Below are 21,889 nucleotides of genomic sequence, written 5' to 3' on the forward strand. Positions count from 1 at the left end.
TTTATGGATCCCAGAAGTTTCACTTTACAACAAAGTTTTAACAAACATGAGAAAGTTTTCTTCTGGAGCAATTCTTTAGTAATACTTGCAGGGATGGATGGATGGATTGACGGAAGGACAGATGAACCATGCAGAACTTGACCTTCCATTTTAAATTTTAAAACCAGCTCAGTGGTCTTGTGGGAGAGTGTCCACCCTGAGACTCGACCATGAAATCCATGGATATCAAACCAAAGACTAAAGTGGTGGACACAAGGGGATGGGTCAAATGTTGACAACAAATTTCCCACACCTTGGTGTGTGACAGCTAACAGGACTTTAATTTTAATATAAGATCATTCCTGAAAACATCCAATATTGGAAATATTTCTTGCCCTTGACAAACCACCTGTCCTAGTCTGGGCCTGACCTGGACTATGTGGCCCTCTAGAGGCAACAACACTGAAGCCAAAAGGTCCATTTCTACGGAAGCCGAAAATGGCTTGACCTACAACAGCTCCAACCCATTTACCCCCTAACCCCCACCTTATTTACTCAAAAATGCCAACAATAGGTTGAATGACAGAACTCAGTGCCAGCAGATGTGTCTCTGCGTGGTGCGTTCAAAGAGCTCCAGACATTAGCGGAACCCGAACAGCCCAACTCAGTCCGCTAGTATGAGGAGCGCAGCTCCACTGATAAACAAAAAAGTAGAATAAAAAAAACAGCTTTTGGTGGGAGTTTTGTCTTCCTGCTGTAATTGTTGTTAACTACAAAATGAAGAAACTTAAAACAGGGAAATCAGTGCGGGAAAAGGAGAAAGCGACGCTACAGGATATTCTTCATTATCGTTATGATGACGAGGTAGTGAATCTCGTAATCACGAGAAAACAGTCAAAACAAAACAAAAAAAAAACGGGGCGGGCCGTTTTCGGCTTGTGTAAATTTCCCAGTGTAATGCAAATAACTAAACTACCGTAATTCATTGAGTCACAGTGTTTTTTATAATTTTATGTTAACTTAAAAAGTAAAAGCATAAAGCGAACAGACCCTAAATAGGGTATTGGTCGCTCTATAGAAAGGCTAAAATAACAAATGTTTCCATTTCTTGGTAAGGATTGAAAATTTATCAACGGACATAATGGCAATGACAAGGATCAGAGAAAGGTGAAGGACTCTGAAAGATATAGCTCAACAAATATTCAAATGTGATTCTAAAAACAGTCTGGGCTTTGTGGTTCGGTGGGTTTAATGCATGTGGCATTTTGCAGTTTAAGCAAGGCCACCGGTGGCCCCGCCTCCCTCGCAGATTGCGTCGTCGTCATGGAGAATGCGTCCCCCTCTCGTCCAATGAGAGCCCGCGCTGGAGCCATGTGTGTATTGTTTAAACTGCTCAAATCGAAGTGAGTTTTCAGGGTGACAAACTTCCACCACAGACAGAGCGTGATGGCGGCTCCCGTGTCTGTTAGCACTGCTGGCAAGGAAGACAGCACAGACACCGGGCTCAGTTTTGCTTTTCGTCCAACTACCGGGAATTGTGACCTCGCTGTGGAACAGGATAACTGGATGACCGGGGACCAGCGGTATTCCGAATCCGTACCCGAAGAGGAGGACGGGGCATCGGGCCGCGAGAGTCAGCGGAGGGTCGAGGAGGACTTGAAAACACTGAGCACCGAAGAGATTGAGGGTCGCTTGGAGAGAACTCGTCGGGAATTTTACAACCGAAGGAAGATTATAATAAAAAATCTACCCGCCGATATCACTAATCAGGTATGATTACCAGCTGCTGGTGAATTGGATACATTGTTACTTTATCTCGTTGGTAAAGTATTTTTGCTAGCGTTAGCCTAGCTCCAACATGATTGTCACGCTATTGGTAGCCTGTTTAGCTTGTTATTAGTCTAGGTGTTGTAGAAATATCAAATTGCTCAATTAATTACAACAGTTTCTAATTCAGAAAGTATGAATTCACGTGTAGTATGCTGTAACATTTTTATTCGGTTTAGAATAATTGGGTGAAATGTCAAGTGGTCACAACTATTTTAGTTTACAATTGATGGCCATCTGTCCTGCGTGACCTGCCACCCCGGCCTTTATGGGAACAGTACAAAAACGTTGACAGTTTGATTTCTTACTTTGCCATTTATTTTATTCAGAACATAAAATATTATTTATCAGTCTACCTGTTGTTTCAAACGAAAATCTGTTTGGTTGTGTGGTTTATTTTTATCTTTTACTTTATATATTTCACTCATGTTGCGACGATAGGCCTACGGGCGATACCATTGTCAAAAAAAATGGGGGAGTAACGCGAGTTCGAGATACGAGTTGCCATACAACAAAAGATGGAAGGTGGAGACAAAACGTTACAGAACATGCTAGAGAGCATTACCATTCGGTTTTGAATAGGCAGAAGCAGTGTGAAACAAGTTCTCCTGCAACAATGTTTCAGTTGTCAAACTCTCAGTCCACCACATATGCAAGTTGTTGAGTTTTCTCATTATTGGAAAATCCCAAAGTTAACCTACCTAAAGATGGTGCAGTAATATAAATTTCACAACAATGGCTTTTAGGTTCTGTTACTCTCAATTTTTAAATTTAAAGCTTTTTTTTGGTCTTTGCAGGAGGTCCATGAGCTGCTGGGCAACTATGATCTGAAGTACTGTTTTGTTGACAAATACAAGGGAACAGGTTGGTTTTATATTTCTTTTTTGTTTACTATTTTGAATGACTGAATGTACGATATATCTAACCTTCATATACAGAGAACATATTTACAAGTGATGGATGGATACGTAATGTTATGCTGCATTAAAACAAAGTCTAGTATTGACCTTTTTGACTTGTCACATGCTTTCTTGTTCTGGAAAATGACTTTTTTGGCTCTTTTTAATCAACTTACATTGACAGAACAATGAATTTATTTAAAAATGAAGATTGTTTTGTGATAAATGAAGAAAGTGCTGGGCATCTACTTTGATGTCAAAGCAAAGGCTGGTCATCATTTTCCTCTATGGTGTTTGCACTCAGTTCTATAGGACTGAGCTGAGCTATTAAAATGCCTCAAATTCTTCTCATTTGACTTTTGTCATGTTGACAATTCATGTACATGATCATGAAGTTGATCACTGACACAAAAAATACGTTTCCTGACACGGTTCCCCCAGCCTGTTATTTGTTTGACATTAGAACGGGGACATTAACAGGAAGTGTGTTAGCAACAAAGCCTGTTTTGAAGATTCCTGTGTGGAAGTTGATCTTTTGAAAAGTTATCCTACTCAAATCATGGCAAAATTGTCCTCTTTTCCCTCTCTGCGCTCCCCCAGCGTTTGTAACGTTACTCAATGGAGAGCAGGCCCAGTGTGCCATTAAGGAGTTCCACCAACACCTTCTTCGGGACAGGGAGATCTCTGTGCAGCTCCAGCCAACTGATGCTCTACTGTGCATTGCCAACTTACCTCAAGCCTTTACCCAGCAGCAGTTTGAGGAATTGGTGCGACCGTTTGGCAACTTGGAGCGCTGTTTTCTAGTTTACAGTGCCACCACCGGGCACTCCAAGGGCTACGGCTTTGTAGAGTACATGAAGAAGGACTCGGCTGCCAGGGCCAAGTCCGAACTCTTAGGAAAGCAGCTGGGCTCCCGTATGCTGTACGTCCACTGGACCGAGGTGGGCGCACTCACGTACCCCCTGCTGCATTCCAAGTGTCTGTGTGTGGACCGTCTGCCTGCAAGCCTACTCACAGCCCAGGACATCCGCAGTGCCCTGGCTGATACCCACGCTCCCGTTTTCTGCCAGGTCAGATTCATCACTGCCAAACACACTTTCACTCTGGAATGAATGACCTTAGGATAACTAATTATCCTGATAACAGTTGACACCAAAGGAATCAATACATTGTTAACACAGCCCTCACTATTAGCACTCTGCTTTTTATCTTTCTTGGTTTGTCTGGATGATTTATGCTGCATCAGCCCTGTGAATGCTTAGTGGGACTCAGATGTTTGTAAAGTTGCCTCTCAGATGAAAGAATTTTTTTTTTTTTGAAGAATATTTGAAATAGTTTTTATTTTTCAAATCATTGTCTTCTAGAACCCTTTAAATGACTTTTAATGTGATCACTCCAAGTTTCTATAGTAATGGCTAAAGCAGGTTTCCATGGCGATGACCAGCTGACTCCCCCCAGGTGGTGTCATTCAATGGGCTTTTCTGGAATGAGAGACGAGCGGGGTGCCTCTTTAGCATGACAGAAACTATTGTTGTCTTCTGTTGCCCACAAATGCAACTACAACTAGTTTGACTTTCCAGGTTTTAACAAGATGAGTGACGTGCTTTGAAATGTTGTGACCTCTTGTTATTGCATCCCAGGCTGCATTGAGGGACAAACTATATCAAAATACATGGAAAGAAAACTTTATTGTACAGAAAATCATGAATAACCAATTAACTGTTTAACATGGGCTTTATGAATTTACAGTTTTATCATTATTAACACATCAATGCTAATGTGTGCAAATTGGACGTTGTTAGAGTGTTGGTTAATAAACTACTTTAGTATTTCTGACATTTGAACAGATACTGACAAATTTGTGTTTTTGAAAGTGTGTAACCTTCATAGACCCTCAATCCAATGACACACTCACTGATGTGTGCTGCCTGGTGATACATGCTACTCTTCATTTCAATCCAGTATTTTGTGTTAATGCAAGCTGAATTACCCCCCCCCCCCCCCCCCCCCCCCCATAGTTGGCTCAGGGACAAGACGGAAGTTTCCGGCGTTTTGCTGTGTTAGAGTTCACCACTGCAGAGATGGCTGAGGAAGCACAGCGTCTCACAGATGGCAGGCTGCTGGGCGGGACGCACGTCAGGGTGTCCTTCTGTGCCCCGGGCCCTCCTGGAAGAAGTATGCTGGCAGCTCTGATTGCTGCACAAACCATGGTATTACAGTAAAATCAATATGCTGCATAGGTCGGTTGTTGTTCTGGCGCTGATTTGTTCCGTTGCTCTTTCCCTGTAAGGCTGTAAACAGAGGGAAAGGTCTCCTTCCTGACCCCACAGCTATACAGATCCTGTCGGGTCTCAATAACCCCGCCACACTCAAGATGCTGTTCAACCCTCTGCTGCAAGGAAACAAACAAGGTAACGATCCCCTCTGCTGCTTCCATTGAATGAATCGATCCTACATTTGCTTCAGTCATGAATTGTGGGCTGTTTATTTTATTTGTTGTTGTGCAGGCTTACTAGGGGCAGCCCCTGCGATGCCACTGCTGGCGAACCCAGCTCTTTCAGCTGCCCTGCTTCAGCTGCTCCTTCAGAACCAGGCCAAGGCCCAGCAGGTACTTCTGCATTCCAGCCCCTTGCTCTGACATGCTTCCTCCTGCTGGTCCCCCATCCAGCTTTTGATTCATCGTCTCCCACTCTCACTTGCTTTCTCCCTCCTTCCCGCCCTGGTTTTTGTCCCTCTGTGCCATTAGCAAGCCTTTCTGGGGAGTCATCTTCTGTGGGCTCAGGTGCTGCACATTAAAGAAAGCCCTTGAGTGCTGTGTGTGTGTGAGTGATGAGGGTGTTCAGTGTTTGGCTATCAAGTGTGTGAAGTGAGGGGTGAAGCTTGATGGATTCCCAGTCCTTTTATGTTGGTGCTAGAGTACAGATTTACCTGTGTTGGTGAGCTCTCGCTGGAAAAGCGAGCAGTTTTGATGACTCTGTGTGGGGTGCTCTTTGAGTGGTGTTGAGTGATGCAGTAGGTGTGCTTCTCTATTTTATGCTAGAGCTGTCAATACCTGTTCTGTGAGGACATCATTTATCGTGTGGTGAGAAAACATCAACTCGAATGATGATTTTTATTTGAAGTGCTTCTCGGGTTCTTCTTTTCTTTCCCTCTATAAATATTTTGGTAATGAGTGACCCTCCTGTGATGCACCTCTCTTTCCCTGACCATCAGGCTGGACTCATTGGGGAGAATCCTCTGGCTGCTCTTCCCGTCCAGCAGGGACTCCATCTGCTGGGAGACCTCTCTCAAGGTCAGGCATCAGGCGCTTTCAGCCAAACGCTCCTTAAGCTACTAATGACTTCAATTAAAAAAAAAAAAAATCTTAAATCTGATAAACATCTGCACCCCTCTTTGCCTTTTAACCAAACATTGCACTCCCTTCAGGAAATCATGTGCCCTTATGTAAGCAGTAATAACTTATGGCTCGGTGTGATTTGGCATCCTTATGTTCGTAGTTCACAGGGGACTGAAGAACAGTTCACATCAACTAGATTCATCGTGCGTTTCCATCATTTTTATTGGTTTAGGTGGTGGGGTGCCAGGGCTGGGTCTCCAGACAGATGCTCGGCCTCAAGTGAGGCAAATGGCACCGAGCAGAAGCATGTCAGTGGAGGATTCCCCTACATCAACGTGCGGCTTCCCTCAGAGTTCCCCTCCCACACAACCAGGCATTTCCATGCCCCTCATGGGTGGCATGGTGGGGGCAGATGGCCTCACAGCACAAGGGGTACTGCTTCAAGCGGTTTCTGAGAACAATTTCAGCTACTTTCATTTTCAAATGTGCAAAAAAAATCGTTCTTTTCTGCCATTTTTAGGTCCTGAGCGATCATTTGAAAGATGTTGATCTTCACCAGAGCACCTTTCTCCATGTTGGCAATGGTTTTGCTTCTGGTAATTTTTGTTTTGGTGATGCTGGATCAACTGAAACATTCAGCTGAGATGGAGGAGTTTACATCTTACTATTATTCCACTTAAGGTGCGAGCTGCAGACCTCACCCTTACAGGAAGAGGCTGGGTAATGTTTCTAACCAGCACATGCATCACAGCATGCAGCCAAGCTATAACTTGCGTTACCAGGATTCCTACAGCCCTGAATACTCTTCTTTACATCAGGTAAAGCCACTCTGATCATATTTTAATCTATAGTAAAAGTGTTTCCAATTTTAATTATGATTATGTTGTTTTTAGCCAAGATATAAAAAAAAACTGTTGTTAACTAGGACATAGTTTCTGCAGATCAACAGTAGTTCAGTAGAAATTTGCCTCTGAGTTGTGGGTGGAACTGTTGGCACGGAGCAATGCAGCTCCCCCTTCCCCTCCTCGTTGCTGAGAGCTCTCCTGCTAGCTTACAGCCCCTCACACCCACAACCTAACATTACCAGTGCAACTATAACGGTGAGCAATATTGGAGCTATCCAGCTGTACAGTTTTGATCCAGATACTATCTCGGAAAAGGAAAACAAAGTCGTACATGGATCTGCAAGTGAATGCATCCGAATGGAGAGGAACAGGGAGCTTGTGACCCGCCCAGTGTATTTTCTACGTGACAAATGCAATTTTTTTTTTGTCTGCTCCTCATTCGTGATTTGAATAAAGAAATGCTCAGAAAAGCAACTTTGAGCTTAATTTTCATAATATGTCATCCATCATGAGAAAAATGCCACAAGAACATGTTAAAAATGCTAAAAACACTATTTTACATCAGAGTGGGTCTTTAAGAGCTATAATTTTTTTCCTTTCTGTGTGAGACAAATGCAGCTTTATTATGCATGCTGACCTGCATATCGTAGCTCTGCTTGCGGTCCATAAGATTTGATGTGGTCTGATGCCCATCTGGTGTTTCTCCTCAGGATCCTTTAGCCCACTTATACGAACAGCAGGAGAACCTTGATGCTGCAGCCTTGGCAGGATTCAGCCAGCAGGTACTGTGAAGTCTGCTGTTCTAAGCTATGGTCTACTGTCAACGAACGACATGCTCACTTTCTTCTTATGAACCCACTTTTGAACTTGCAGCTCTCTTATCCACCTGGCTACGAGCGGTTTCCTCACTACACTCATCCTCCCAGTCCACCCATGTCTTCCTATTTCAGTTCAGGACCAGAGGGTTCCAGCAACCGGAGCCTCCCTACTTCCCATCTGAACAGAGTACGACCCAACTCTGATCTTATGTCATTTTCTGACATTTTTTGGTTTTCAGATTTGTAATGACTTCTTTAAAGTGTTGAGTCAGTGGGCTTGTTCTGTTTCAGGCTGTTGGAGCGCCTCCTGTGAGCCACAATGACTATCACCCAGGTCTGGGCAATCCTGCAAAGGTAATTAAGAATCTTTCTGAGCTTTATTTAGTGCTCTGTTATTGCACTCGCTAAAGAAAAAAAACAAACTTTCTAGCTATTTGTTTTCTTTGTGATTCTAGACTCCCATTGGAAGCCACAAGCGCGTGTTCTCCAGGCTCATCCCTTCCCCAGAACCAAGCCCAGAGGGCGGCTACGTAGGACAGCACTCCCAGGGCCTCGGCGGTCACTATGCAGACTCCTACCTGAAGCGGAAACGTATATTCTGAACATAGACATTCGCGCAGGTATCCCTCCTGAGAGACTCGTCAGACTGAGCTCTGGAGAGTGACCCCTGGAGGGCGCCGAGGAGTTAACCCGATGATGTCTGAACCCACATGTCTTTGCGGCAAATCTGTGGATTCTCTTCTTTGCTTTCCCCCAAGCAGTTTGTTAATTTTATTTTTAATGGGTTTATAATTTAACATTTTACCTTTTTTTTAAAAAAAACTTTTCTCTTCAAAATTTCAGTTAAACTTGTACAGTGAAAACATGAAGTAATTTTTTTCCTCCCTTTTATTCTTTTTCTCCATCAGTTCCTGTGTTTTGTGTCGTAACAGCAAACCTGGAAATATTCTGGCCAGTTTACAACAATTATATATTTTTTATTTTACTTTTAGGCGTCTCACCAAAGGGATACTGTCCACAACTTCAGGCAAAGGGACATGCATACTGTCAAAAGCAGCTTTTTTTTTAAATGACCCTTCTTACTTGATGTAAAAAAGTTCTGTATTCTGTTTGCGATAGTGTTTTGTGTCATGTTTTTTTGGTTGTTTTTGCCATCACAATGTTGTAAATTCTTTTTTTTTGTGTGCTGTTTTTTACTTTTTTTCATTCAGGTATTTGATAAGTGCTTGCCATGCAGTGTTCAAACCCTGAGGGGAAGCTGCATGTTCACCATTGTGAGGTGAAGCTTTCTGTTTGATCATTCTGGGATGTTCTCTGAAGCCTTAATATTATGCACGTTGTCTTTTGATCCACACCCTCCAACCTGTTTGACAGAGTCTGTCATCTGCACGGGGTGTCGGGCGACGCACTTGGAGGCACAGACCACGACTCATCCGTTTTCCACTGTAAACAATGACATCTCCAATATCCTCATTTGTCAAATCATCTCTGGTTATGCGAGTTCTGTGTTTCTGCAGAACATCTTTGAATGTCTAAAAAAATGTATTACGGGAGAAAAAAAACTGATGCTGCACCTCATTAACAAGTCTGAATTGGTGAGTTTACAGCTGCTGGAATAATGGACACAGCCTTTGTTTGAGCTGTTCTAGCAATGCTGGGAGCCGGTCTGTGTGGGGACACACTAATGGAAGCTAGTGGCAGGTGATTGTTCAGTCACGTGATTGTCAACATTCTTTTTTTTTTTTTTTTCCAAATTTTTTTCTATATATGGGTGACAGTTTGATTGTGAAAACTCATTACCTCTGACTTCTGCTAAAAAGCGCAGCTACACTTGAGCCTTAACAGTGTTCTCTGTGATCATCCTGCCCTGTGTTGGCCTTAATCATTTGACTATTTCTGTTCTTTATTTTTATTGCTGTGTAAACAGTTGAAATGGATCCTTTTTGGAGTCTAAAGCTTATGTTTTCTTTAATCCTACCTGCCTCTGGTCTGGTATTTTTAAATGATGCTTGCTGCTAATTGTATTTTAATTTTTGCCCCCCCCCTGTATGTTCGAGGCTGATGTGTTGAAGAGTGGCATCACAGCAGACTGTTCATGTTGTGTATGGACCAAGAGATGCAACTGTCTTGTTTGCTCATAATTCAGTTTGACTGATTGAATTTTGACTGCTTTGCTCTCATCTGTACCGCCATGATTGTCTCTGTGTGTGTGACGTGTGCAAGTAAATGTTATTTAAACATTCATCTCTTTATTTTTTTTTGTGTGTGAACTCCTTCAACTCAACTCTGGAGTTGTTTTCATTTTCCCAAATTATCAAAAATGTAAGGTTCTTAGTCACTCTGAAAAAAACGTTTAAAAAAAAAGATTTTTTTTTATACCAAATAACTAATCTTTTACAACTTGCATCAAAATAAAACCAGTAACTGGGTGAGTCTTGGTTTGTGATCCATCATGGTTTTAATTTTGTAATCTGGGTTGACACATTTTTATTTGAGCATGATTGGAGGTGTAATAAACCAAAGTGCCTCTTCTTAATCAGCAGTGATTGCCTCCAGTCAGTGGGTGTTTTGCCTTATTGGTTCAGTAACCAACCATAAGACTGATGTTCTCACACCCCAGCAGGCAGATTTGGCAAACAGAAAGTTGTTTATTTTCTGCAATTGCCAGTAAATCTACCTGGAAGCAAAACTGATGGCTGAATGTCCTCCTGTTGTCCTACATGGCTAAGGAGGCTTAAACAGAGGTAATGACATTTCACGATGTGCATACTGAAACCTTTAATAATTGATAATCAAATCAGTCTCTGCTGAGGTGCCTCTGCCCGTGTTTTTTCAGCACATGTTCTAACAGGTTTCATCTGCTCTTCAGAGCCATGAATGTGACCTGAATGAATGTTAAGCAGGTTTCTGCTAGGAAGATAATTGGTGCTCCCTTTGTGGATTATATTTTCTTTTTCATTAGTAAACACGGTCAATCATCAGCAGGTTGCTAAGAACATGACATCTAAATTTGAATGCGGCAGGCTCAGGAGAGACTTCAAGCTCAAACTTTGATGAGACCGTGTGATGACAACCAAATTAAAACAAAGATCAGGGAAACGGCTGTAAATGCCAGTCAGCCATTAGTTTCGTAAAGCACTGGCTGACCAGAGGATCTGTCAACAACTGACCATGAAAGCACACAGGTCAACACTTTGGTTACCCCAAGATGCTTACTGCTGGAATTGATATGAAATTTTTGTACCAAAAATGTTAACACGCATATGACCCACTTTATTGGGCATACCTGTATGTCCAACAGCTCCATAAATATATCTAATCAGCCAATCACATGGCAGCACCTCAATGCATTTAGGCATGTAGACATGATAAAGAGAATTAAAGGGAGCATCAGAGCAGGAAAGAAAGGTGACTGAGTAGTTCAGTTCTGAGTATTTCAGAGACTCCTGATCCACTTGGATTTTCACCAACAACCACCTGTGAGGTTTACAAGGGAAGGTCCGAAAAAGAAAATATCCAGTGAGCGAGCAGCAGTTCTGTTGACAGAAATGCCTTGTTGATGCCAGAGGTCAGTGGAGAATGGCCAGACTGGATTCAACTGATAGAAAGGCAACAGTAACTTAAACAAGCGGTAGTTCTAACCGAGGGTTACAGCAGAGCATCTCTGTACGCACAACACGTCCAACCTTGGGGTATATGGGCTAAATCAGCAGATGACCACACCAGGTGCCACTCCTGTGAGCTGAAAAGTGAAGATACAATTCACACAAGCTTATCAAAACTGGACAATAGAAGAATGGAAAAACACTTTCTGGTTTGATAAGTCTCCATTTCTACTGCAACATTGTGGACAGGTGTTTTTTATCTGTATAACGAGTTCAAACAGGTGCTATTAATACAGGTAACGAGTAGAGGACAGAGGATCCTCTTACAGAAGAAGTTACAGGTCTGTGAGAGCCAGAAAGCTTGCTTGTTTGTAGGAGACCAAATACTTATTTTCCATAATATACAAATTCTTTGAAAATCAGATGATGGGATATTTCTGGATTCTTTTTTCTTCTCATTTTGTCTCTAATAGTTGAGGTTTCCCTATGATGAAAATTACAGGCCTCATCTTTTTAAGTGGGAGAACCTGCACAATTGGTGGCTGACTAAATACTTTTTTGGCCCACTGTGTGCCACTAAGGAGTAAGGTAGTTCTTAAGGCGAAAGGGGGGGGCCGACCCGGTACTAGCAAGGTGTTTCTTATACTGTGGCTTGCATGATGCCTAAGCTTTGCACTTGTAAGAACAATAGGATGAGTATTTTGTCATAAAAGACCTGCTTTCACCACAGAATTCTATTCTTAAAGTCTGTGAGAGAAGAAAGCTATTAATTGACCCGTTTTCTTTTGAATTTCAAATGTGCATCTCATAGATGTGAAGCAGTCAGTAAGTTCTCAAATGACAGACTCCACTTCATATTGTTCTCACAACACAGCCTGCAAGGAGGCTGGATGATGGGCCGTGAGGCAGCACTTATCCTACAGTCAGAGGAGCCCAGAGTCAAGAGGTGGATCTTTCCTTCCCAGCATCCATCCGTCTGAAAGGCTTTGAACAAATTTTTTTTCTTTTTTCTGGAACAGATGAACAACAAGAAGCGAGCGTTTCCCCTGACGCACAGAACCTTATAAAACTCCTCGGTTTGGATCGATGTTTCTCAGAGAAGTGGGAGTCTCTCCATGTTTGGGTCTGTTATGATATGGGACAAAAGAGAGCAATACTTCTGTTTTTAGTGTTCGTCTGAGACGATGGAAATGAGGACATCATGAAGGATTTTTTTTCAAACATCCTGCTGTATTAGGGCATTTGTCTCTGATGCATTTTTAAAAATGAAGTGTTATATATTTATTTCTAAAGCCTCTGGCACCCTTGAATTGTGTTTCTCATACCTGCAGCTTGTCTACCCGAGTTCTCAGAGGGATCCAGCGCTGCTCAGTGGACGCTGTGTCAGACACATTTAGATTTCTGCCTTTCATTTTTCCACCCACACAGTTACCCTGCACAGTTGCTATTGAATGCTGCTGAAACCTGTGATTTCTTTTTCCCAAATACATGGCGGGCAAGGAGGCAGAGCTCCGAGGAGAAATCACTGCAGCATCATTTATCAGAAACATAAAAACGCCAGAATCGATGATGCCCTCGGCTTTACGTCTGTTTCAGAAATGTAAATGTTACTGCTTTTCACCTTATGGGTATTTTATTAAGACAAATTCGTATATTTAGAGATATAAACACTATTATCCACATGCAAGACTTGCATTCACATGTGCAACAAGGAATTACTGCTTTATTTCAGTGTACTAGCATTAAAGTGCACACCACAAGAGCTGTTTATAGTGAGATTAGTCATAGAAAACAGCCCACTCCCCCAGTGACAAACAGTCTATAAAACAGAAACATCTCCGCAGACTCTTCTGCATTTCCCTGAATGCAGCAGAGAAAGAGAACCCCCCCAGTTTTGCTGCTAATACATCCCAACAAGATTAGATTATGTGGGGAGGATTTAAACTCCAAGCCCAAACCCATTTTCTCCCTTTTTTACGGACAAAAACTCAGGCATTGCCCCTCTTTTCATTTTCTTCTTCTCCTCTCAGTCCACTCTAAAGTTGTACAATGTGGGTCACAGTGGGGCTCGAAAATTGAATAACCACTTATTGTTATGGAAAATAAAGGCAGCGTCCTGATGCAGAGTTAGTCTGGAAATAACACACTTGACTAGAAAGCAACTCATAAACAAAACGCTTTTTTCTCCAGGGAGTTCAGCTCATTTAGATGCACGTTAAACTGTCTCAGTCATGAATATTCATTGAATGTCCGTTTATTCCGGGACAGAACCAGCCTCATAAACTTTTAGTTACCTCAGCCACTTTTCCCATCTCGTTAAAAACTGTGGGCCATATGATAGGCTTACTTGTTATCTTAAAAGCGTTCTTTATTCCTACTTTGCTTTCTTCTGCTATTGTTCACCATCTGGCTTCTGTTTACATTGTTTAACATCAAAAACCACATGCATTTCGCTTTTAACTGATTCTATAAAACAGCATTCACCACAAAAATACTGACATTTGGCTCCCAGCCTAGGCTTGGATAGGCTTTTTTCACATTAGTAAAAAGGAATATAATTTAGTTAGAAAATGCTAAGAGGCCTCTTTTTTCTGGTAAATCGTACATTATTGCCATTTTATTGGAAACCAGAAGGACATTTATGGAGGTGCGGCGGAGAAGCATGTCTTTGAGGTCACTCTGACACTCTAAACAATGCCATTAACAAAAGTTAGTGGGGAAATCTAAGATTGTTATATGCAAACATTTTAACATCTCACTGATTTTTATCACTGTCCATAAAGTAAAGCCTTTCTCTGCTTCTTCAATGCAACAGTTAATTCTCTTTTCCAATTATACGGGGCCCTGAACACAGCATAAAAAAAGAGTTCCCTCAAATTTTAAATTTGTGCTGCACAAATTAGAATTTTGTGCACAAAAATGCACCATTTTTTTGCAAACGTTTGTATTTTGTGCCCACTAATTAGTATTATTTGGGCACAAAATTGTATTTTGTGAGGAAAAATGTACCATTTTGTGGGGACAAATCAATATTTAGTGCACAGACATTATCAATCTGTCTGCACAAAATAGAATTAGCACAAACTGGAATAGGAATTGCAGACACTAAAATACTAATTTGTGCACACAAAATGCTAATTTGAGCCCCAAAAATATTTATTAGTGTTGACAAAATAGTAATTGTTGCCCACAAGAACTACCTTGAGTGTAGAAAATTATCATTTGTGGCCATAAAATACTAAATTGTGCACAAAAGAATAATTTGTGGACACAAATTATTATGAATTATCATGAACTGAGGGAACAATTCATTATTCTTTTTTGAATGTCATGACTGTACATTTAACTACAACCCAAGATGTCAGAAAAACAAAACTGTTGTATAGTCTAGCTCCTCTGCTCCGTAGAGTCTGTGGACTTCCACTGATAATGACAACGATGTAACTTAGGTCGCCTGATATAAAGGAAACTCGAAGACTTGGTGGTTTCCTCTAAGCTCCTACCCCAAGCAAAATTCTAGCACGTTGCATTTGCTTTTCATCACACCATTGTGAGCAAACATTTGTTGCTAGACATTGCTCACTGTTGGATAAGAGAAGCTGATTATTATTTTATGACCCGCCACTGGCTGAGGGTAGATCTATATTCCAGCGTATCCGGATGCCCAGCGAGTTCCCAAAGGCCAGAGACCAAACAGTCCCCGTCTCTGCTGGACATGCAGATCTCCGGTGTCTTTTGTTATTGGCCCCCAGCTTTGAAAAGAAACCTTCCCTGGAGCTCAGTTTAAGCTAATTTGTCCGTAAATGCATGCTTGATCTTGTTCCTACTCTTACCAACCAACATTAAATTCCAAACAGGATGCACACAGAAGCCTAGTGGCTGCCCAACCGTCTCTTTCATGTGGACTGACTAAGTAAGACTGCTTGGCATTTCAATTATTCCTCACAAAATGAATGTATAACAGGGGGAGCCATTTGGTGGGGTTGGTCATAATAAATCAGATGCTTGCTAAATGAAGTACACGGCTGACTCAGACAAGAGAAGCACGCAGAGCAACACTCCATTCTGACTGGGTTTCCTCTACTCTTTATTTTTTTACACAAAGAACCTTGAAATGTGCTAATGATTTGGCACAGATCTGTTTTCAAGCCATCAAGGGGGAATGGATTCTCTTTGAAAGGCATTTTATGATCCACTGTTAGCTTTAATGCTGCAGCGAATGTTTTGAGCATCTCTGATTTAACTCAAAAAGACAAAAATTAAAATTGCACCCGCTTTGCAACAAAAAAAAGAACGAGTCACCGTATTTTGAATTATTTTGGAGTTTTTTTTATGTTTGGACACAAGATATTCAACTGTTCCTTTTTATTTGTTCAAGGTAAACTGTTGCAGCTGAACTTGGAGTTTTTGTGGGCTCTGAATCAAGCATTGGCTCAAAATGTTCCGCACAGAATGCCTAAATATTTATGTTGTTCGAAAAGTCATTCTAAAAGGATTAATTGTCTAGTCCGTAATCGTTTTTTTCTCTCTTTACTTGCTTAACTCAGAGTCACAAATGTCCTTATACCGGTATTTTTTTTAATTTTTTGCTTTTCTTTGTTTTTAATGAAAAAAAAGCACATTTTTAAAGTATTTTTGCTCCATCAGGCTACAGAAACTCTGAAACCACCCTTCAAGGAAACAAAACTGAACATCTTTAGCAGCTGCATTTTAGAGTGCAGTTAACTTTTAGTTCTCAATGTTTTTCTTATCAAATAAAAACATAAATATAATTAAATTAGGATGAGTTGTGAGGTAAAAAAAAGAGTACAGTGTCTTGTGCGGGCCTTGAGTCTGAAACAAGATTTTGTCAAAAAAAAGGGATTAAAAAAAACCCTCTAAGCTCAGAAGGTTAGAAATTATGTGGAAATGAGAAAGCACATGAAGCCCGTGGAGAAATAGAATAAGATAAAACCTTTTCTGAGAGCAAACCCTTTCTTTCTTAAAGCCTCTGTCCAAAATTTACCTTTGTTTTTCCCTTTGAGTTAATAATTCAGCACAAGGCTGCATGCATTTGACCTGGCAATCATACATGTACATAAATATCAGAGGAGTCTGATAGTCAAATTAAATTAGCATCAGGCAATAACAGGCCCTAAACTGCTTGACATTCTTGCTTTTCTATATTTAAACATTTCAAAAAACCAACCATAAGAAAATGAGTTCAGCTGTGCTTTTTTTGAGCCTGTCGTGGCCTTCAAAGACACAGAAGAAATTGTTTTTCCATTCCTCTGGGCTCATTTGTGTGGTTCTGCAGACTGGCAAAAGTGCAAAACAACACCGTTTTTTCAGACTAATTTAAAAGTTTTATGGAAAACAGATAATGATGAGGTTGCAGGGTCATTTTATTTAAAAAAAGAAGAAGACAATGCTTCTTCCCAGAGCTGGTTTAGTCAAACAGATTCTCTGTGGTGTAATCCAATGATTCAAATCCATCCTGACAAAGTCTAAAAGTCAGGTAATAATTGAAAGGTGATACTTTTCACACAAGATGACCTGAATATCTGCTCAAACACCTTTAATCAACCTCACCTAATCTTCTGTGCCACATGTTCCTGTTCTGTCTGTTTACCTGCTGTTTATTAGCTTGAAGTTTAATATCATGACACACAACAATATGTCATCATATGTAACACACAAGTTAGATATGGATAGTTTTTTTCTTTTTTTCTGAAAGCACAGAAAGAGCAGAAAAATAATGGCTTAATTTAGACCAGGGCTGAGAAGAAAAAAAGAGAAAAGCAGCTCCTTAGAGTGTCATTCAATTCCTACAGCCTGTAATTACAGTGCAGCTCGAAACCAGGCTAGACATCTCCAACCCAGCCAGGACCTTGTTTTTATTTATTTATTTTTTATTACCAAGATTTAAATTTATTGTGTGCAGGAAATAACACTTTTGCTTTCAGGAGGAAGGTGCTTTTGAACATTGTTCATCCTAACTGCTCTGCAGAGAAGATTTTGCAATCTTTTTTACGATAAATAAATTTGCAGTAACGCCTTTCTATGTAATAAAGCTTGTATTCAGGTTCTATTCCTGCAATCAACTATACTGAGCTGAAGGCCAATTTTATAGACCATCAATGTGTTTGGTAAGCTTTGAAATTAATTTGTCTGTTACCAAAAAGTCTCTTGCTATTTGGTGGACTGATCACAGTTGGAAGAAATAAAGATTTGATAGCAGATTATTATGTTGTAAATGGGCCTCAGTTGTGTGTGGAAGAATAGCTTAAAGGCACAAAAGGACTTTTTTTGTCATGCTGATAATCAGTATTGTCACTCTGTGTGTGACTGTACTTTCTTAAGTCATTAGTTGAGGAGGTTGTTTTGGTTTTTTGACTACTCACTTTCTTTCTGTTTGTGTTACTACTAAATCATATCACAGCTGAGTTTTATGGTATTGCACAAGTCCCATCCAGATTACTGGTTGTCCTTCCATAATTGCATGCTCCTTCAAACTTGCAGCACCATTTCAAAGGTGAAATGCACTGTTTTTTTTCCAGTACAGTGGAACAGAACCGTCACAATAAAACCAGTGTTCTTCTATCTGTGCAAAGTTTGGATTGAATGTCTCTACTGAACCAGATCTTTTTCCCCAGCAGTTTTCCGTGTACTATTTGGGGCTCAGTGTACATTTTCTGAATCAGCTGAGTCTCTTTCGAGATCACAGGGTTGCTGGAGCCTATCCCAGCTAAATTGGACAACAGTGGGGCACACCCTGAACAGGTTGCCAGTCCATTGCTGGGGCAATTTAGAGATACCAATTGACACATGAAGCATGTTTTTGGACTGTGGGAGGAGACCAGAGTGCCTGGAGAAAACCCATCCATGAACAAGGAGAACATGCAAACTCCACACAAAAGGACACAGCTGCTAACCACTGTGCCACCAGCCCTTTCAGATCCCTACATTTTTAACAGAACAAAACCAGAGATGTTGTGGAGATTTTGGGTTATGTTTACCTTACTCCAAGTTCTACTTTAACACTTTTTGACTAACATTTATTCTCTGTTTTCCAGTGGGGCTTACAATTTCATTTTGTCCTCCAGATTCATGCTTTATTAGGTAACATGACTTTTTTTGTTGCTGTTGACTATTAACTAGATGTACTTCTGAGTGCTGAGGGAGTTTACTAAATGAGACTGTGGATTACCTTTAAAGACATTAAAATTAACTTCTTAAGACCTGGTGTCCACACTTTTGTGGGTAATATTACCACAATAATTAATTCTGCTTAATTGGGGCCCTAAGACTACATATTTTAAGGATTGGCTCAAATATTAGCTCCGTCTTCAGAGGTTACAGCAAAACACACATACATTTTTCTTTTTCTTTAAAAGCCTGTTCTTTGCTTTTCAGTTGTAGTTTTTATCAGTGAGCCCAACGAATTAATGAAAAGCAGAGGGTTTGGACTTTTTTTTTTAAACCAGCTTCCAGCATTTTCTGAATTGGGATTTTTTTATTGATTTTTTTTTTTTTTTTTTGCTAATTAAAAAAATCAGATTTGAATCTGCTTTTTGCTTACAACGATTTGCTTCGTGTGAGATCTAAATAAAGCAGGATTGTGATAGGGAAAGTCTTTTGTTGGATTTTTTTTTTTTTTTGCATGCATATTTAATGAAAGTCATCTGGTATGCCTTTTGCTCCTCTGTGACCATGTCCTTTCTTCTGTTTGAAAGTGCCAGCATGGAGGCACCACCTTTTGGGGACATTTGGGAGAATGCTTTCAGCTGACTCCAAGGAAAAGGTGGACTTTCAGGAAATTCTTACTGACACCACCTCCCCAGTGAGGCTCATCTCCTGCTAAAGTAGAGCCTGCTGCACATCAAGCTCTGCAGCTGTGGGCAGAACATTAGCAAAGCACGACTCCCCACTTTCTATGGTCCTGCAGACTCACATTTAACCATCATTACTTTTCAGAATGAGTCCCCTTGTGTAAATCAACTTCCTAAAATTTTGTCAGTCCAGAAGCTGTCTTCTAGTAATAATCTGCCAGAACTACCACTTATTTCACTGACAGCTTTGCTCCTGTGAGAATTCACACTGCTGGCAGAGGAAAAGGAGGTTAACAGTGCATCCACACATCTTCCTGTTTATTTCATTTTTTAGCATCTTTTCTGCCGGAGGGTCACCAGTGGCAACAAGCAGAGCAACCCAGATGTCCCATTTTCTGCCCTTCTTTGGAAATCTGAAGGCTCTTCAAGGCTGAAGCTCGATGATGAATCCAGCAAACATCCTCACTGAGAAAAGATACGTGAGCGAGCACAGCTGTAAGAATCCTGAATCCTCACTCTTTTCTCAGGAGCTTCAGGCATTGGAAAACTGGAAGAATTATCAGGTGATTTTATTTTCTAGAGGTAATTCAGGAAATGAACAGGAAGGTGTGGACAAAACCTTGCTGCAGAAGGTCAAAAAGAAGAAATTAATGGATAACATTGCCCAACAATTCTCATTCAGTTTCTTTTGAATGAAACACAATTTAATACACTCCTAGTCTGGTAAAAGTGTACCTATAGATGATTCATGAATCATTTTTGGAAAGACTGTAAATAAATGCAAGTCAGGCAGGTTTGCATGATTGTATTCATTTATTAAAATATATGTGAGAGAGGCATAAGGTCCAATTTCCATAAGGACGAATTTACATTAAAATGATATTACTTTATCATGTTTCTTACTTAATGAAAAATATTATATTTTCTCAATTATAATGAAGTAAAATGACCACATACACTATTGACGAACTTTGTTGTCCAAATATTTGAACTTATCTAACATCAAAGAACAACAGTGTTTTAAGTTGTATTTAATTAATGTGGAATGAGGCGTTTAAGGCACAAGAAATGCTTTTAACAAACAAATGACAATTTCACAGGTGATTATTTCATCAAAAAGCACATTTTTGACCTGGAGAGATCTGAATCACTTCAGACTGAACCAGGTCAGGTTCTGATGGCCAAGAGGACAAGCAAGAAATCCTCAGAGGGCAATAAGAAAAGCCTGAAATCCTCAAACAGTGTCACCAAACTCAGTTTGAGGTCAAAGTTTTTGATTTTTGATTCAGGAAAGTAATTAAACAGAGGACATTCAAGGGCACCAATGACTTTGACCAAGATGGCACAGCTTGACCATGTTTTTGATTTATAATGAAGGATAAATTCCAGGGATTTTGACAGTTTTGCTTCTGTCTGAACTTCCTGAAATGTAAAATTCCCATTTCTTTTTATGTTAAATTGATTTAATCAAAGGAAATTCCAGCTGTGAGAGGATATGAAACTGATGCTTGAGTTTAAGCTTTTAAATCTACACGCTTCTTTGGAAATAGACAAAATAATTTCCTCTAAGTTTAACAAACAATAAACTATTGAATTTATCTTTTGTGTTCTTTTTTAATACAATAAAAAGACACATAAAACAAGATCAACCTTTAGCTTTAAAGCAACTCCTGTCCTGAAATTGATCAAACTAACAGTATCATTGATGTTTTGGGCTTTATTACGTAAAGGTGGGGAGACAGCAGACACTTTTGTTAACTACGTGCAGAATGATAAACAGTGCAAGGCTTTGACTTGTTTAAAAATAGCAGTGGAAACAATAATAGGGACACCTTTAATGCTGACACGCACTTCAGACGCACAAAGATGAGACAAACAAGAGACTGAAAAGAAAGGAAAAAGTCTTGCAAACAGAGTAATAGTTTTAACTTTTGCTTGTTGTAAAATCACACACAAGGAGCTGGATTTTGAATTCCACAAAATTAAGTTTCATAAATCAAATGACCGATTTGCTGTGTTGTCTTTTGGCGAAGGAAATGCGCATTGCGAGCTCATGGAGCAAATCATAATGGATGAGCGCATAAAAGGAACAACCACCCATCCACCGCGGAGAGAGGGAGAGAGGAAGGAGGAGAGGGAGAGCGCGCTGAGATGAAGCAAATGTTTGTCGTCGAACTCCTGCAAATATGAGGACAAGGAGATGATGGCCCGAATAGAGAAGGAAAACGGCATCTCCTCAAATATCAAATTGTCTTTTGGACCATCTTGACTGAAGCTGCGGGGAGCCAGGAGTAAAAGAATCTTTATCATTTTTCATTTTATTTTTTTGTATTTTTAGGGGGTGGGGAAATATCAGATTTGTTCAAGAGCGATAATTGAATTTCACATCTCATTAGAAGGATTGGATCGATCATCTCCATGGAGGGATTACTGGAGATCTGTGCGCCATGGGTGCGCACAGAGATGCAGTAGTTCTGCATGAGCCGTGATGGACTGAGGAGTTTCATGGAAACTGCTTGGAGGTTTCATCTTAACTGGGAGACATAAGGACAGCAATAATACCCCGCAGAGAGGAGCCAGCGCCAGAGAGGTTTTTTTCTCTCTCGCATGTTTGCAAAAAGTGGCTAATAAAAAGCAATAAATTCTCCTAGAACAAATACTGTCGTCTGCTTGTGCGCCATGGGCGATGAGGCGTCAAACTTCAGGAGAAGCAGCAGGACTGGTGCCTTTTTACCCAAACCCCGGACTGCTGAGGATCACGGTAGAGC

At 40.6% G+C, this 21,889-nt stretch overlaps 1 protein-coding gene across 1 annotated transcript; it reads left to right on the plus strand.

Moving 5' to 3' along the window:
* The first annotated feature begins 1,253 nt into the window (after positions 1-1,253).
* raver1 (ribonucleoprotein, PTB-binding 1) lies at positions 1,254-9,949 on the plus strand. The gene is made up of 14 exons (XM_004071605.5): positions 1,254-1,749; positions 2,604-2,670; positions 3,306-3,775; positions 4,724-4,915; positions 4,996-5,116; positions 5,213-5,313; positions 5,919-5,997; positions 6,275-6,474; positions 6,563-6,638; positions 6,724-6,860; positions 7,598-7,669; positions 7,761-7,892; positions 7,997-8,059; positions 8,161-9,949. Exons 1-14 carry the CDS (start codon positions 1,426-1,428, stop codon positions 8,305-8,307), a joined length of 2,181 nt encoding a protein of 726 aa, XP_004071653.3. The 5' UTR covers positions 1,254-1,425; the 3' UTR covers positions 8,308-9,949.
* The last annotated feature ends 11,940 nt before the right edge of the window (positions 9,950-21,889 follow it).

Source organism: Oryzias latipes, chromosome 8, assembly GCF_053564925.1.
Source record: "Oryzias latipes strain Hd-rR chromosome 8, Olatipes_Hd-rR_3.1".
NCBI lineage: Eukaryota > Metazoa > Chordata > Actinopteri > Beloniformes > Adrianichthyidae > Oryzias > Oryzias latipes.